The sequence below is a fragment of the Heptranchias perlo genome, chromosome 25 (genome assembly GCF_035084215.1).
Source record: "Heptranchias perlo isolate sHepPer1 chromosome 25, sHepPer1.hap1, whole genome shotgun sequence".
In the NCBI taxonomy this organism is placed as follows: domain Eukaryota; kingdom Metazoa; phylum Chordata; class Chondrichthyes; order Hexanchiformes; family Hexanchidae; genus Heptranchias; species Heptranchias perlo.
The window spans coordinates 9,552,875-9,569,513 of record NC_090349.1 but is presented as its reverse complement, the minus strand read 5'-3'; the positions used below and the strand labels follow the sequence as shown (position 1 = coordinate 9,569,513).

Here is a 16,639-nt window from a genome sequence, read left to right as displayed (position 1 = left end):
GAACGCCGAGTCATGTTAGCCTTTCACACATTAGTTTATAACTTACATTAGCGAATTAGTCAGCATACTTACTTACTGGATATGTCACATTTACGCATTAGAGATACCCACCACAGGTGTTTGTTTTCGGGGCTATGGAGGTAACTGAGGATATGGGTGGAAATAAGGGAATGAAAAGCGGATGCTGGAAATCTGAAATAAAAACAGAAAATGCTGGAGATGCTCAGCAAGTCAGGCAGCATCTGTGGAGAAAGAAACAGAGTTAACATTTCAGCCTCTGACGAAAGGTGAACTCTGTTTCTTTCTCCACAGACGCTGCCTGACTTGCTGAGCTTCTCCAGCATTTTCTGTTTTTATTTAATATGAGGTGGAAATAAAGGGGAGGGGCAGGCTGAGGTTCATTTGTTGGGGTGGGTCAGTTTGTGGTGAATTGATTCCTTGGTAACTATTTTTGTATGTTGGTGCAGTTGTTACTTTCCGCCCATCTTAGATGAGCCCAGCAAGAGGAGGGATGTTAACCCGGAGAAATCCAGGCTCGGTGAGTTCACCTCCCAGAGCTAGAATGGCACGGTTACTGGTTGGGTGACCGGAGACGCAGATGTAGGAGTTTGAAAATTGTCTAAATTTAGTAGGGATAGTTAAGTTCGCAATCGTTTCCCTTAGTTGCTGTAATTGTTCGGTTTGTGGGCTTTTTGGGTATATGTGAGGAGTTTGGTCAGAGCTGTCCTCCCGTTCACGGTATTTTCCCTGCTTGGGCCTAATAGTATGGCCTACAGTTCTTTTTTGACTTGGATGAGGAGCGACTTGATCATTGCCGTTTGTGGCGGGCTTCCATTTCTTGAAGTCTGTGATCCAGGTCTCGCTGGATGCGACGGCCCTTCCATTTCTTGCAGGTTGCATTGGAGATAACGGGGGTAATTTTGACTTTGGGCAGTGTAAAACTGGCGTTAGCGGATCAGGCGCCCTATACATCTCTCCCGATTTTCATTTCCCGAGGAGAGCTTTGGGGTTTTCCCTCAGTGGAGTTGTGCAGTAGCGGGCTGAGGCTGGATAGACTCTCTTTTCGGTTTCCCATCTGCTTTTCTATTATGTATTTAAAATACATTTCAAGTCAAATATATGAATGAAACCATTGCCCCGTGTGCTATAGAGAATTCCTTTTGAGCGGTTAATGCACAGCGCCTTGGAGGAGCCGTTGGAATGGGCACGGTTAGCCTTGGTCACAAGTGCTTCCGAATAGAGAAGGTGCAATTGTTGTAATCACCAGAGGCAGCCGTGGGATTTAACTGACATCCAAATGTGTTCACTTTGCCGTTTCCATAAACGGAATGAATTTACCCTTGGTAAATGAATTGATACCAGGTAACTCGGGTGCTACATAACATAGCACCACTTGATAATATTGATTTCAACTGAAATAATGGTGTCCTGGATTGATTTATACTCGTTCATGGACCTGGAGTTTCCTTATTGGGGCAAACCGGAAGTTGCACCCGAAATTGCGCCAAAAGCTGCGCTAAATTTGCGATGTCAAGTTATGCTTAAGTATCCTATGTAACTGTGACGATGGTAAACTAACCCTCCTCATCTGTCTGCAGCCATTGACATGGTTGACCACACCATTCTTCTTCAACGCCTGTCCTCCGTCGTCTTGCTGGGTGGGACCGCACTCACCTGGTTTCATTATTATCTATCCAGTCGTAGCCAGAGAATCACCTGCAATGGCCTCTCTTCCTGCTCCTGCACCGTTATTTCTGGAGTCCTCCAAGGATCTATCCTTGGCCCCCTCCTATTTCTCATCTATATGCTGCCCCTCGGAAACATCATCCGAAAACACGTTAGTTTCCACATGTACCCTGACGACACTCAGCTCTACCTCACCACCACCTCCCTCAACTCCTCCACTGTCTCTGATTTGCCACATTGCTTGTCTGACATCCAGTACTGGATGAGCAAAAATTTCCTCCAACTAAATATTGGGAACACCAAAGCCATTGTCTTCGGTCCCCGCCGCAAACTCATTTCCCCAGCCACCGACTACATCACTCTCCCTGGCCACTGTCTGAGGCTGAACCAGATGGTTCTAAACCTTGGCATCCTATTTGACCCTGAGATGAGCTTCCAACCATATATCCACTCCATCACCAAGACCGCCTGCTTCCACCTCCATAACATCGTCCGTCTCTGCCCCTGCCTCAGCTCATCTGCTGCTAAAACTCTCATCCATGCCTTTGGTTATTCCATGCTCTCCTGGCGGCCATCTTCCACCCTCCATGGACTTGAGCACATCCAAAACTCTGCTGCCCGTATCCTAACTTGCACCAAGTCCCATTCACCCATCACCCCTGTGCTCGCTGAACTACATTGATTCCCGGTCCGGCAACGCCTCGATTTTAAAATTCTCATCCTTGTTTTCAAATCCCTCCATGGCCTCGCCACTCCCTAACTCTGTAACCTCCTCCATCCTTACAACCCTCTGAGATCTTTGAGCTCCTCCAATTCTTGCCTCGTGCGCATCCTCGATTTTCATCATTCCACCAGTGGCGGCTATGCCTTCAGCTGCCTAGGCCTTGAGCTCCAGAATTCTCTCCCTAAACCTCTTCACCTCTCTCTCCTCCTTTAAGACGCTCCTTAAAACCTATCTCTTTGACCAGACTTTTTACTACATTAAAGGATCATGTTGTTTTTGTTGTTATACCCAAGTAGCCTCCCAATCTTATTACAACACCCCCCAACTTAAAATGGACTTAAATCAGCGTAAATAATGGAGCCCAATGAAACGCAAAACCCACACTCCTATATTTCTTCTTAAAAGTTTCAACTCTTTTAACCATCATTCATGCACATTAAATGCAGCATTTTTAAGAACCTGCAATCAGGGAAGTTTTACTGTGACTTATACTTGCCATAAAAATGCATTTAAAGAAACAGAAAATTCAGAGCAGGTCTGAGTGAGGATAATTTTTAAAAAACACACAAAAAGAATTTAAATTAAATGACCAGAAAAAATGACTTTCGTTCCTGATGCGCCTGAAAATCTGGTTGCAATGTTGACAGATCGCCGAACAAGTGCAATTGGAAGACACTCGCATTTGAGAGTCAGAGGCGTGGCCAATTTTGTGAACTGAGATTCGTTCTGACTCAAGGTTTGTTGGACTAACGGTGTATCTGGACCAAATGATAAGGAAACTCCAGATCCATATGTATTTTAGCGGGTTTCCTTGTACTGAGAAGCCTTTAGGACCCAGTGAGAACCTTTCTGATGGGAGGAATCTTCGTTCTCCAGGCCAGGGGAGTTCAATCCTCCCCTGGTGTGTTGAATTCCAACCCATTGCAGAATTTCTTTGATTTCTTTTTTTTCTGCTGACTTGCTGCAAACGTTTTAATAAACAAGAGGGGAATTCCAACGATTCAGAGAGTGGAAAGTGAAGCTTAACAGGGGCCTGACCGGAAACACGGGCTACTGGTTAGAGAGTAAAGACTAGCAGACAATCTGGCAAAAAAAGAGCCAACGAGACAGGCAAAAACACCAGCCTATAGCCACAAATGCTGTTACACTAGGCTGGAGACTGGCTACAGAAATAATGTTATTGAAGTCACCATTTCTTGAACTACATGGCGTTTAAAGTACCTGCTTTCCAAGGTGCTCGCTATTTGAGGTATCTACTCTCGAAGACATATATTTAAACTGCAACTGGAGTACACGCTCGAAGGCATCTCTGCTCTATGAAACATGTATTCTAAGACTTCAACTGTCTAAGGCAGGTTCCACTAATTGTTTTCATGGGGATGTACAATTTTCAATTACTAGTTTTCCCTTTGCTTCCCCCCTCCCCCGTTGCCCCTTTTCTGCTGAAGGCCGCTGCTCAGGGCGGTGCCCTGTTCCACATGTGGTTGTGGTTCTCCGGTGGACTCGAAAGAAGCCATTCTCCATGTGTGTACCTGGACAGTGTGCGTCAGTGGACTATTCAACCACCAGGGTCACCACAACTAAGCTTAACTTAGTCCTCACTCAACATGCACACAGGGATCACTGGAAAATAGGAGCAGGGATCTTGGCTATTTTTGCATCTCCATAGGCTGGGGATACTGAGGCCGTGCGGTGCCTCCCACCTCCCCGTCCCCCTCACCGCTCAAACTTGGGACCTTCCTGATCTGTATGACTCATTAGCCTCCGAGCCATCAGGAAGCTACAGGGACTGTATTGGGGTGAAATATTATTTGCTGTCCCATTGAAACTGACCAGTTATTTCCATTAATTACATCCGATTATATCCCTGAGCGCTGCTGGACTACCATGAAAACAATTAAGTTTAGCAAGTGTACTTTGTTTAATCCTTATGCACTTTACCAAATACCTAAGGTCCCGATCACAAATTATATAAAGTCTGCTGGAGTCAGCCTAGGTGAAGCGTAACAGAGCATGTGGAATGACACTGGATCTGACGTGGCAGTTATACTCGTTCTTTACATTCTTAAGACTGGCCATTCTAATGCAGACATCCTGAATTGAGCCTGAAAGAATTTGATGTCCAATATAATGTAAAACCTCGACTGGATCAGCTCCCCCATCCTTCACATTTACTCCCAGAAAACCAGTAAAATGATTCCGCTTGCAGAAGCCACTATCCACTTGCGCCATTATTGAGTTCCCCTATTGTTGAGCTGCATTCTGTCTTTCTATTACCCTGTACCATGTCACTTCTAGGTACCACCATCTGATTTGCTTCACTTACCTTCTCACTTCGGAAATTCATCTCTACACTTTACTTACCTCAACCACACAGGACCTTAATACCGTAAACCTGTTACAGGTCTTCACTGCACCACCAAGGATACTTTTCCTAATGTTCCATTATTGAGACCTTAAGGAACCCTTGGTCCTCTAGCAGATTTTCTAATCTTTCCACCTCTTCAGCAACAACTTTTATTTACACAGCGTCTTTAATGTAGTAAACATCCCAAGGCGCTTTACAAAACAGAATGGATAATAAGCAGTGGAACAACTAAGGAAGACTAATGAAGGCATGATCAAAGAAATGGATTTTGAAGATCCAACAAGTTTCAAGAGCAAAGAAGATAACAGCAAATTGCATTTATATAGTGCCTTTAATGGAAAAAAAATCCATGGCACTTTACAGGTCAGATAAAGGAACAATACCTAGCCAGGATATTAGGAAAGGTGACAAAAAGCTTGGTTGACAAGGTATTTAAAGGTGGAGAAGCAGAGGGGTTAAGGGAGTGAGTTCTAGAGAGTAGGGCTGGAGCAGCTGAAGGGTCTGCCATTAATGGTAGGGCAAAGGGAGGGTGAAACACACAAAAGGTCAGAGTCAGCAGACTGAAGAGTGCAGGTGGGGATGTAAAGGTGGAGGATGTTCTAGAAATTGAGGGAGGGGTGGCAAAGCCATAGAGGGGTTTAAAGATGAGGACAAGGATTTTAAATTTAACACATTGGGAGTCAATGTGGTTCAGGAAGGATGGAGGTGATGGCCGAGCAGGACTTACTGTGGGACAGGATATGGATGGCTGAGTTTTGGACAACCTGGAATTTATGTAGAGTGGAGGATGGGAGGCCAATGGAGAAATTTAGCCAGAATTGATAGAAGTGTGGATAAGGGTTCAAGCAGTGTTGGGGCTGAGGTAGAGGCAGAGATGGTAGTAAGTGATTTTGGTGATGGAAAGACATGTTAATCTGGAAACTGATTTGTTGAGTGCAAGATTGGGTTTTAAAAGCTTTAAGATTGTCGGAGTGAGGAAAGACCAAAGCAGGTAAGGAGCTCCACAGTTTTGAGATCCTGAAAAAGAATGAATGGTTTCTTTCTCAAACTCAATGAGTTTAGATTTCAACACAGATGAATCCCATTGGAGACTCTGAACCACAAAGAATTTTCCCGTTTTTTTGATTTGCTGGGATCCTGTGGCTTCCACAGCAACTAATGTAAAGTCACAGGCTAGTTCCAATATAGGTGCTGGAGGACATATTACAGAACAGTCAAGTGAGTAAGGATACTGAAATTACAGCAGACCATTCACAGTTTAAAACAGGGCAAGAAATTTCAGAGGAGCAGCAACCATGTAGTTTCAAAATAGGGCAGGTTGTGATGAGAGGAAATAAGATCAAATGACAAGTAAATAAATTCATTCTATCTACTGAAATAAATTCTATTAACTTTGCACATACACACTGCAGAATATAGTTGTAATTAATTTATCCAAAATTTAGTATAAAGGGCTCCTTTCAGTATCCTGTTACCTTCAGATGTAAAATTATTCTAACCATGCAAGACTGGATATCTTCTTAATTGAGAATGGCAGCAATGGGAAAGATTATGTACAAGATTGAATCAATAGCGGAGCGTTTCTGTTCCTGTTGTATTGTTGGTCCGATGTGTTAAACAGCATTTCTTACTCTACTTAATCCATAATGTCAGTTGGGGAACATATGGTCTGTGAAAGGAAAAGGTTTGGCAGTTGAATGTCCATTCTTGTTTCATGCCTCTTTTGTTCTTGGATCAATGACAAATGGGAACTACAAAAGGTACCTGCAAAAATACCGTTTCTCCCACCCTAAGCAAATTGATTGTACTCCCCTCCTTTGCTGGAGGTATTGATTTGGCTGGTTTATAATTTCATGGATGCTGGGGCACTCGCCACACAGCCCATTCATGCGCGTGACCAGTTAGTGAGTCTTCGCAGGCTGTATGACACTGCGGGCATCACAGCTAAGCCAGGTCCTGTCCTTGCTTGCCATCCCACTTATGCAATAGCTACGACCACTGGATCACAGGCAGGAAACCTGCCTCCTCCTTAGCCCAAGGATGTAGAGGTCAATTGTAGTGTCTCTTCTACCACCCCAGCTGAGATCAGCTAACTCAACACAGGTCAGTAATCCAGCCAATAACGTTCTAACATTGCTCATCTCCAACACATGATAAGTATGACAAAACCATATCTATATTAGCACAACAAGAAAATATCAAGGAGGTCTGTAAATTTATACGGATTTAAATTACACCAAGAAGTCTGGCCGAGGTGTCCACGGAAAGAGTTAAGTTTCCTCTGTCGAACATTAAGGAGACTTTTTTGGGCTGCAAGTCGAGACTGTTGCAAGATCTGTCCAAATGCAATTCAAACATCTTTTCTCAACATTCACTTAACACTGAACGTGAATTGTAAAGCAAAGAATTACATTTGGTTACCATACTGCCAGTTATCAGGAAGTTAGGAAACAGCTGCACAACTTGATGTAGTTTGAAGTCATTAAATGTCCTCCCACTTCTTTGAAGTTCTTAAGAAAATGTTGGCACATTCAAATTGCACTAAACATCAGGGAAGGCTGCTTCCCTTCTGAATAAATCGGTGAAGAATTGGATGCTTTGGGAAAAAACTATTTCAATAGTTAAGATTTAAAACCTGGATATTGCAAATAAGAATGCAGAGATAAGTTTTAAACCATAATTATAGCATAATCTCATTGTTACAGTTCAGGCATTTTCACAATGTTTTCTGTGATCTTGGTTAGACTATGTTCCATAAACAGATTTTGAGTTTCTTATCAGCAGAAACCAGTGTCTTTATTCTGGGCGGGGTATGTGTTAATGCAGCCCAGGTTTAACAATTATCTCTGACTTGTGGTAAATTGCTTACTGAGGAACACGTGGGATGCACACCATGTTCTCCTGTAACCAAAGAAGGTGCAAAAATAATACGTCACTACATCATTGCGTTTAGGCCCAAATACTTGGTCGGATTTATTTATAGATAAAATATATCAAAGCACAAAGACACAGCAAGATTCCAAACAGCTCAATGCACATACAATGGAAGTGGAATCAGATCACAAGGAGTTCACAAGGATCACAACTCTTTTCAGTAAGGTGCCTCTTACTGTCTCTTCCCACAAGTTCTTAGAAATCCAGTCTCTGATGGTAAGTTACATGAAATCAATCACCACAGAGCCCCCATTGTGATGTATTAGTAGCAAGGCAAGTGGAGAACTGCAGACCACGAGGGGTCCCTAGATTATAAGGGTGTCCTTGCTTTGGTGCAGAAACACAACTGATGAAGATGATCAGCATTGATTGAATTAGCAATAGTGATATTTTACCCCATGGAAATGTTGTCAGTCCTAAATCACATTATACATTGGATTTTCCAGTGGGTTAACAATCAGGAGTCAGCTGCATCAGACGGTCAAGCTGTGCACATTAACATTAACACAGACCTGTTCCTCAGCCATAAATGGGGTCAAAACTTTTGTTATTTGTGCTGTTGCAGACTGAGTGCCTGTCTTCCAATTTGAAACTCAGTGAAGAGCTGTGTCTATTTTGACCCTGGGTATTAAAAAAAACACGAAATCTGTGTCATACTCATGTTTGCAATTAGTATAAATTCTAAAATGGAAAATTGCTGGCGCTAAAGCAATGCAATTTGACGTGCTGCTATAGAGCAGCTAATGACTAAATTATCTTTCTTCAGCAAAATAGAAAATCAACAAATTCAAAGAGATGCCTGTAAGGGAGCAATCCCTGGGACAGTGACCATAATAGCCTTTCTTGGGAACCTTCTCAAGCAGCAGAATCAACAACTGATTTTAGAAATTCGATGCAAGTACAACACTATTTTTTTTAAAAATGCATGTTTGGCATCAATTTACAGTTGTTCTATGTGTGTATGTGGTGATAAAACTTTAAGTATGGGGTAGTTTTAACTGCATAATACACTGTAGTTACTTCCTACCTCTTAATTAGGTATTTGATCACAGTCAAGCCTCTGTTCATCTACCAGGCAAACAAAATTTGAGTTTGATGGAGCAGATGCACTCGCCATAGTGACACAGTAGGTGTAACCTGTAATGTGACATATGGACTGATGCAAGATCCAGGGTACCCTCAAATCAGTCTAAATTGGATCTTTAATAATGGCTAGCAAGAGTTGGGGATAAAGGAAAACAAGTGACGATTGCAAAAGACATAAATTCCCAGAAGCTGCCTCCGTCTCTCAACCAACAGGGATTAATTAATTTTGGCGTCCGTTAATGGAAGTGGTAAGGTTTAGGACACCATTCAGTCATGAAGTTGAGTTTTTAGGCATCAAGAAGAGTCTTGCACCAGGGACTGAAGGCAGCAAATTGAATTTGACTGTAATTGCCCCATAGTATCTTCAATGCCAATGGAGCAGATTGATCTCATTTCAAATACTTCACTTCAGCATGTGCTAGCCAGCATGGCTTTAATTTCTAAAAGGTGCTGAAGGCAGAGTCCTTCCTGATAGGACACAGGAAGTTAGTGGTCTGGAAAAAAGCCCCAGTACTGTTTATGGAAAGATCATTGTCATATTGATAAATTTCACTATTAGATGGCAGAAGACTAGAATACAGCGCCTGAGCAAAAAATAAGATGGTCCCACTGGGTAAAAACAGACCTATTGCTTAAAAAAAATAGGAACAAGTGAAAGGTCAAGACCCACAGTGCAGTGCACAGACCAGATTGTAAAGAGTAGGAGAGAGGAGTAGGTGGCCAGGATTTTCTGCTTCTGCACTCGGCAAGCAGTGATTTTTTGAGCACTTACTTTAATCGTCAGAAATCCGCAGGTCAGTGAGCACAGAAGCAGAAAGCCTGGGCGGATAAATCAAGTAGTGATCAGGCAATGCCAAATTCAGAAAAGACTTTCCCTCAATAAAGGGCATATTGCTCAGACATGTCCTGTGGACAGGGGAGGGAAGGAAGGGGGTGGGAGAAATAATTGAAGATGCCCTTTTTTTTGTTGGAGCCTCTTGCTGTGGGAAGAAATTGTATTGTTTGCTGTCATAGGAACAGGAGTAGGCCTTTCAGACAGTCACCAGGTTCCTTAATGGTGCTTCAAAATTCTTGGTTGTATTCACTACTTCACAATGATGCGAGAGGAATTACAGCTTTGTTCTAGTTCTTTAAACCAGAACTTTTGAGCGCTTTTATTAACTTGACGTGAGGCTGTACTGGTGTATTCTGGGAACCAGCATAGCCACAATGAGAAATAATCATCAGTTAAAGTGTTGGGATGAGACAGGAGTGAGGTGAAAATGATCAGCAAACATACAAGGAACCACGAGTTGATCCGTGCAGCCACATTTGTTTGAAATGTTCTCTTTTTAGCGAATGTTGGTTTTGGAGAGTCAAAAAAAAAATTAAAGCATGGATGAGTCTCAGTAGCAGCCCCAATAGGTGATTCTCTATGTCTGTCAGGAATAGGCAGAGAGCAGGCATTTCCACAAAAGAGAAAATGTATGAGGCAAAGTCATTCGGCAATTCAAACAAGTAAAATTGGCACTGATTTTATTTAAAATTTATGGCAGAAAATCTGGCAAATAGCACACCTACAATATTATATAATTTACAATCCAATACTTAATATAAAAGGTCAATAAAACACAACATGCCACCAGGACAGACAGGCAATTTATACACTTTACACAATACAAGACTAAATACAAACAAAAGAAGAACCTTGTGTCTTCTCAGAGTCAAAAATCACCAGGCATGCTCCTGAAGAACGAGAAACAGGAAATATTAGTTGAACCTCACATCAGGTTCAGGAAGTTAAAATACAGCGAAGATTTATGATATCCCTGGTTGGGCAATAAGAATTCAGAATGACACACTAGTTTGTTTAATCAAGTGTCAAGCCTCCCAAGTACATCATTTTAGAGTTAATTGGTTAAAAAAATTACCATGTGCTTCTTTAGAAAGAGGGGCAAATAAAATCAGACTTAGACACAACTTTGTGTCACTGACCTTCCATTCTGAACTCCAGGGCACGAATCAAACCCAGTGATAGGAATGATGTTTCCCAAAAAAAACTCAAAAGTTCATGGATAATTATGTAGATACAAGAGGCATAAACAGGACCATAAAACCAGCAACAATCTTGTAGCATGTGCTTGGAATAAAGAGTAAACATTGTAACAAGACCCATGATAGCCTGTAATAAAAATGCCAAAACACTACCATAATTAAGGTCACATTGCTTGCCTGTACAGCTTAGCTAGCTCCTTATTCAGCACTGTGAATGCCATTCCATTACAAACATCCGCTTATACTTTATACACCATTTTCTTTTGATCTCATCCCGATTACAGTAATATTTTACTATTTTGGCATAAACCTTTATGTTTTGCCTTTCCATTTTCCCCCCTGCAGTGTTCCTGGATAATGCAGCTCACATCTGCATCTGGTTTGTTCTGTCATCACAGTTTACTGGATAGGTTTAAAATTACAGTTGATTTCAGTTACCATTTTTATAGTGCCCTCGCTGCAAGGAGATGGGATAGTAGGTTGGATTGAAGTCACTGGTTCTACAGTTCAGGGGTCTGCCCCCAGTTTCAGGACCCACTGTTTCACAAGTCATTCCACTTCAAAAAAAAGGTATTTTTACTTTCCTTGGGCACATGATGAACAGTGGGTTTCTGGAGAGTCAGTGCCCCGTTAGACCAGAAATACTGGGTACTCCCTACTTCCTAAGTGATGCTGCACTCACCTTTATGACAGCAGAGAGATCAGTGCATCCAGAAATTTGCTACGATCCTCAGTTTTCAGTTCAATTACTGTAATAAAAAAAGACTACTGATTAATTGGAATGCTATTGCTTGGCATCCACACAGGGCTGGCAACATCTTAAACTACTTAACATCTGTACCAATGTGACTGGCAACTGGTTATGTTGGTCTGACCAAATCAAACCAGTACCAAATAGATGACTTGGGGTGGGGGTGGCAGGTGGCAGGGGGAGTGGGGAAGATGCCCTGCTGGAATAAGTCCATATGCACAAGATGTAGTACAATCAATCTGGAACAGGGCATACATCACATATGAGATACTGCATGTGAGTTATAGAGATACAAGCGGATAAAGGTGTAATTCACAATACCAGTGGTGCACAGTTGTTGCTGTGAAATGTTTATTCAGCCAGCACTGTTCTTAAGTTTACAATTAGGATATCCCACTGAACAGCGATGTTATCTCGAAAATACATTTCATATTAGTTTTCATGACAGACACGAGAGGATCAAAAACCCATTAGGATAAGTTTCTTATTTACCACATACTATCACCTACCCAGAGTATTTTTTATATATCGAATGTGAACTTTCCAAAGTTACGTCAACTTTTTTTCCCAGTTAGCATACAAACTCCATCCTATAATGGTAATAGTAGATTTCCCTCGACTGTATTATAAGGAAGTCCTAAAACAATTCTGTTTGAAGTGATGGACAAAAACCTTTGACATGTATTCCCCACACACACACACACACACACACACACACACAGACTTCAAAGGGATAACTCCCTGCAATCAATCACAATTACACTGGGAAATTAAGAAAATTCTTCCTCATACTGGCTTTCAGGGAGAGTCACTGACACCATTATTACTGAACTTGATCTCACAGCTGCACAGTGATCTAAAAGGTTACTTACTGGAAGTATCAAAGTGATCATGCAGAGTCCTTGAGCTGGTACTTTCTGCTGCCTTCTCAAATGCTTTGCCAAAGAAACTGGAAAAGAATGGTGATTATTTAATGAATTTCCTGCACCACCTTCTCAGCAATTTTACACCCTACTTCAGAACATAAAACGCAGTGCTCTACTTAAAGCTGCAGAGTTGACCCAAAGAGCAGCACATGAGACTTGCAAACCAACTGGTCTGAGTTACGAGGCAGCTGCAGTCTGAACCCACTCATAAAATATTTTTCTTGTGTGAATTTTGTGCTCAAGGTGAAAGATGTTAATGCTGTGGAATGGAACACTTTACATTTTGTCACTCAAATCAGCATCACACTGTGCACTGCAACTAAATGCCAAGTGAAGCTCATTCCACTCTATCCCAACCTCAGAGCTGCAGCCCCAATTGCACCAAAGAGACACTGTTCCATTTCCCGTACCAACCTTCCTATGGTGTTTCCCTGTGAGATTGGCTATTAGTGCTGGTTGTTTTGTATCGTAACCCATGCTCTCAGGGTCAGGATTGAGAACGCCCAAACTAATTTCACATAGAACCTTTACAGCTAGAAAAGATTTTCATCCCATCAATCAGGGCTGAATTTGAACCCAAGTTCCAAAAGTGAAAGGCCAATGTCTAATCATCACCATCACTGAGCCTCACAGACTGCCTTGATGTACATCATTAATGTTGTAGGCAAATCTGACAGACAAAGAAACCCCTCTCAGCAACTTCAAAAGCCAAGTCCTGTGTTTCTTGATCAGGTCTCCTTTGATACAAAGCTCTTATAGCAAAATGACAGTGAAGCAATAAAAAACTGATAAATATGAAGATAGAGACAATGATTCAGTTTCCTATTTGATCCTTTTCAAAACCACATTCATGGGAAGTGCTGCTCCAATTGAGATCAGCAAACTCAGCCGAGTGCCTTCCTGCACTGTCTGGCTGAGTACAGTTCTGTACCATATCAGTTGCTGCATTCATCATTGGGGGAAGTACTGCATCTCCCATTAATACACCATAAACATGGTGCTTAGTTACAGACTCACTTCTTTTTGTCTGAGCTTTCAGTTTCTGGTGGGATTCCAGTCACGATCACAGTCCCCTTCTCCAGGTCCATCGGTGCCGCCAAGACCAGCGGGAGCACCTTACACCGTTTGTTCTTGGTCTGTAGGGAAGGGTAAATGCAGTGAGCACAGTGCTTATTAAACACCAAACACAGACATGGAATTCAAGCAGCGTCCAATGATCCATTTGAACAGACAAGCTCTCTTTTTGTTTTCCTCCCTGGATCAGAAATTAAGACTGCAATTTAACAATTACTTCAGATTCCCGAACGTGACACAACTGTATTAGAATAGTTCCACGATGTACTATGGGCTCAGATACACTTGACAGTAGGTTATGGAAGCTTATAGGTTTGATACCAGTCTGTGCTTAGTTAGCTGACCTCAGCTTTGTGTTATAACAAAAAAATAAATTCACTGTAGTGGTAAACGTGTATACATCTTTCCTGCAACTCCATGTTCGAATCCCTTCAATCAGGTTTCTGCCTCTTCCACAGTACTGACATGGCCCTTATCAAATTCACAAATGACATCCTATGTGACTGTGACCGTGATAAACGATCTCTCCTCATCCTTTTCAACTTGCCTGCAGCCTTTGACACGGTTGATCACACCATCCTCCTTCAAAGCCTCTCCTACGTCGTCCAGCTGGATGGGACTGTGCTCACCCGGTTCCATTCTTATCTATCCAGTTGTAGCAAGAGAATCACCTGCAATGATTTCTCTTCCCGGTACCTCTGGAATCCCCCAAGAATCCATCCTTGGTCCCCCTCCGAGCTCATCCAAAACTCTGCTGCATGTATCCTAACTCACACCAAGTCCCGTTCACCCATCACTGAAGTATATTGGCTCCCGCTCCAGGAACACCTCGATTTTAAAATTCTCATCCTTGTTTTCAAATCTCTCCATGGCCTGGCCCTTCCCTATCCATGTAACCTCCTCCAGCCCAACAACCCTCTGAGATCTCTGCACTCCTCCAATTCTTGCCTCTTGCGCATCCCCAATTTTAATTGCTCCACCATTGATTGCCGGGGGGAGGGAACGAGAGCAGGGGGGGGGAAAGAGAGCAGGGGGGGGGAAAGAGAGCAGGGGGGGGGAAAGAGAGCAGGGGGGGGGGAAAGAGAGCAGGGGGGGGGGGAAAGAGAGCAGGGGGGGGGGAAAGAGAGCAGGGGGGGGGGAAAGAGAGCAGGGGGGGGGGAAAGAGAGCAGGGGGGGGGGAAAGAGAGCAGGGGGGGGGGAAAGAGAGCAGGGGGGGGGGAAAGAGAGCAGGGGGGGGGGAAAGAGAGCAGGGGGGGGGGGAAAGAGAGCAGGGGGGGGGGAAAGAGAGCAGGGGGGGGGGAAAGAGAGCAGGGGGGGGGGAAAGAGAGCAGGGGGGGGGGAAAGAGAGCAGGGGGGGGGGAAAGAGAGCAGGGGGGGGGGAAAGAGAGCAGGGGGGGGGGGAAAGAGAGCAGGGGGGGGGGGGAAAGAGAGCAGGGGGGGGGGGGAAAGAGAGCAGGGGGGGGGGGGAAAGAGAGCAGGGGGGGGGGGGGAAAGAGAGCAGGGGGGGGGGAAAAGAGAGCAGGGGGGGGGGAAAGAGAGCAGGGGGGGGGAAAGAGAGCAGGGGGGGGGAAAGAGAGCAGGGGGGGGGAAAGAGAGCAGGGGGGGGGGGAGGAGGGAAGGAGAGCGGGGGGGGGAGGAGGGAAGGAGAGCGGGGGGGGGAGAGGGAAGGAGGGGGGGGGGAGGGAAGGAGAGCGGGGGGGGGGGAGGGAGGAGGGAAGGAGAGCGGGGGGGGGGGGGGGAGGGAGGAGGGAAGGAGAGCGGGGGGGGGGGGGGGGAGGGGGGAAGGAGAGCGGGGGGGGGGGGGGGAGGAGGGAAGGAGAGCGGGGGGGGGAGGAGGGGAGGAGGGGGGAGAGGAGGGAAGGAGGGGGGGGAGGAGGGAAGGAGGGGGGGGAGGAGGGAAGGAGAGCGGGGGGGGAGAGGAGGGAAGGGGAGCGGGGGGGAGGAGGGAAGGAGAGCGGGGGGGAGGAGGGAAGGAGAGCGGGGGGGAGGAGGGAAGGAGAGCGGGGGGAGGAGAGCGGGGGGAGGAGGGGAGGAGGGGAGGAGAGCGGGGGGGGGAGGAGGGAAGGAGAGCGGGGGGGGGAGGAGGGAAGGAGAGCGAGGGGGAGGAGGGAAGGAGAGCGGGGGGGGAGGAGGGAAGGAGAGCAGGGGGGGAGGAGGGAAGGAGAGCGGGGGGGGAGGAGGGAAGGAGAGCGGGGGGGGAGGAGGGAAGGAGAGCGGGGGGGGAGGAGGGAAGGAGAGCGGGGGGGGAGGAGGGAAGGAGAGCGGGGGGGGAGGAGGGAAGGAGAGCGGGGGGGGGGGGGGGAGGTGGGAAGGAGAGCGGGGGGGGGAGGAGGGAAGGAGAGCGGGGGGGAGGGGAGGTGGGAAGGAGAGCGGGGGGGAGGGGAGGAGGGAAGGAGAGCGGGGGGGAGGGGAGGAGGGAAGGAGAGCGGGGGGGAGGGGAGGAGGGAAGGAGAGCGGGGGGGAGGGGAGGAGGGAAGGAGAGCGGGGGAGAAGGAGAGCGGGGGGGGGGGGGAGGAGGAGGGAAGGAGAGCGGGGGAGGGGGGGAAGGAGAGCGGGGGGGAGGGGAGCGGTGGGGGGGGGGGGGGAGGAGAGCGGGGGGGGGGGGGGGGGGGAGAAGGGAAAGAGAGTTTGGGTCAGTTGAAACTTGTTGCTCACTAGGTAAAGTAAACAGATTGAGGCATGCTTCAAGAAGTGGGTTTTCACTTCATACCTCTCACCCAGTCCCCTGCATGAGCAACATCTGTTGGGGTTTCCAGATGTCGTACAGGGACCACAGTCGTAGGAAGGCCCAACGACTGCAGTAGAAGAACGGAGGCGTTGACAAATGCTATTGATCATTTGTAAGCCGTAAAAGTATTATATTGAATCAAAAAAGTTTGAAACGTGCAAAAGATTTGGAGGTCTTCCTCTAGTCTAGTAATTTTTGCTGCAAATCCAATGTTCCAATCGAATGGAAACGTATGCTGACTAACGAGGGCGATATACTGCCACTGTTATTGTTTTAGGATCTAACATTACGTGACATCTAACACTGTTAATGGCCTGTCACAGAGCCA

At 45.4% G+C, this 16,639-nt stretch overlaps 1 protein-coding gene across 1 annotated transcript in view; it reads right to left on the bottom strand.

Annotated features, from left to right (window-relative positions):
* Positions 1-7,738: 7,738 nt before the first annotated feature.
* cdc45 (CDC45 cell division cycle 45 homolog (S. cerevisiae)) overlaps positions 7,739-16,639 on the bottom strand; it is a 53,870-nt gene continuing 44,969 nt past the window's right edge. Inside the window, exons 16-19 of the mRNA XM_068005543.1 lie at positions 13,527-13,645; positions 12,456-12,532; positions 11,515-11,581; positions 7,739-10,523 (exon numbers count right to left, since the gene is read on the bottom strand). Coding sequence (XP_067861644.1) covers positions 11,517-11,581; positions 12,456-12,532; positions 13,527-13,645 — 261 coding nt within the window. The 3' untranslated portion in view covers positions 7,739-10,523; positions 11,515-11,516. The remainder of the gene's footprint in view (positions 10,524-11,514; positions 11,582-12,455; positions 12,533-13,526; positions 13,646-16,639) is intronic.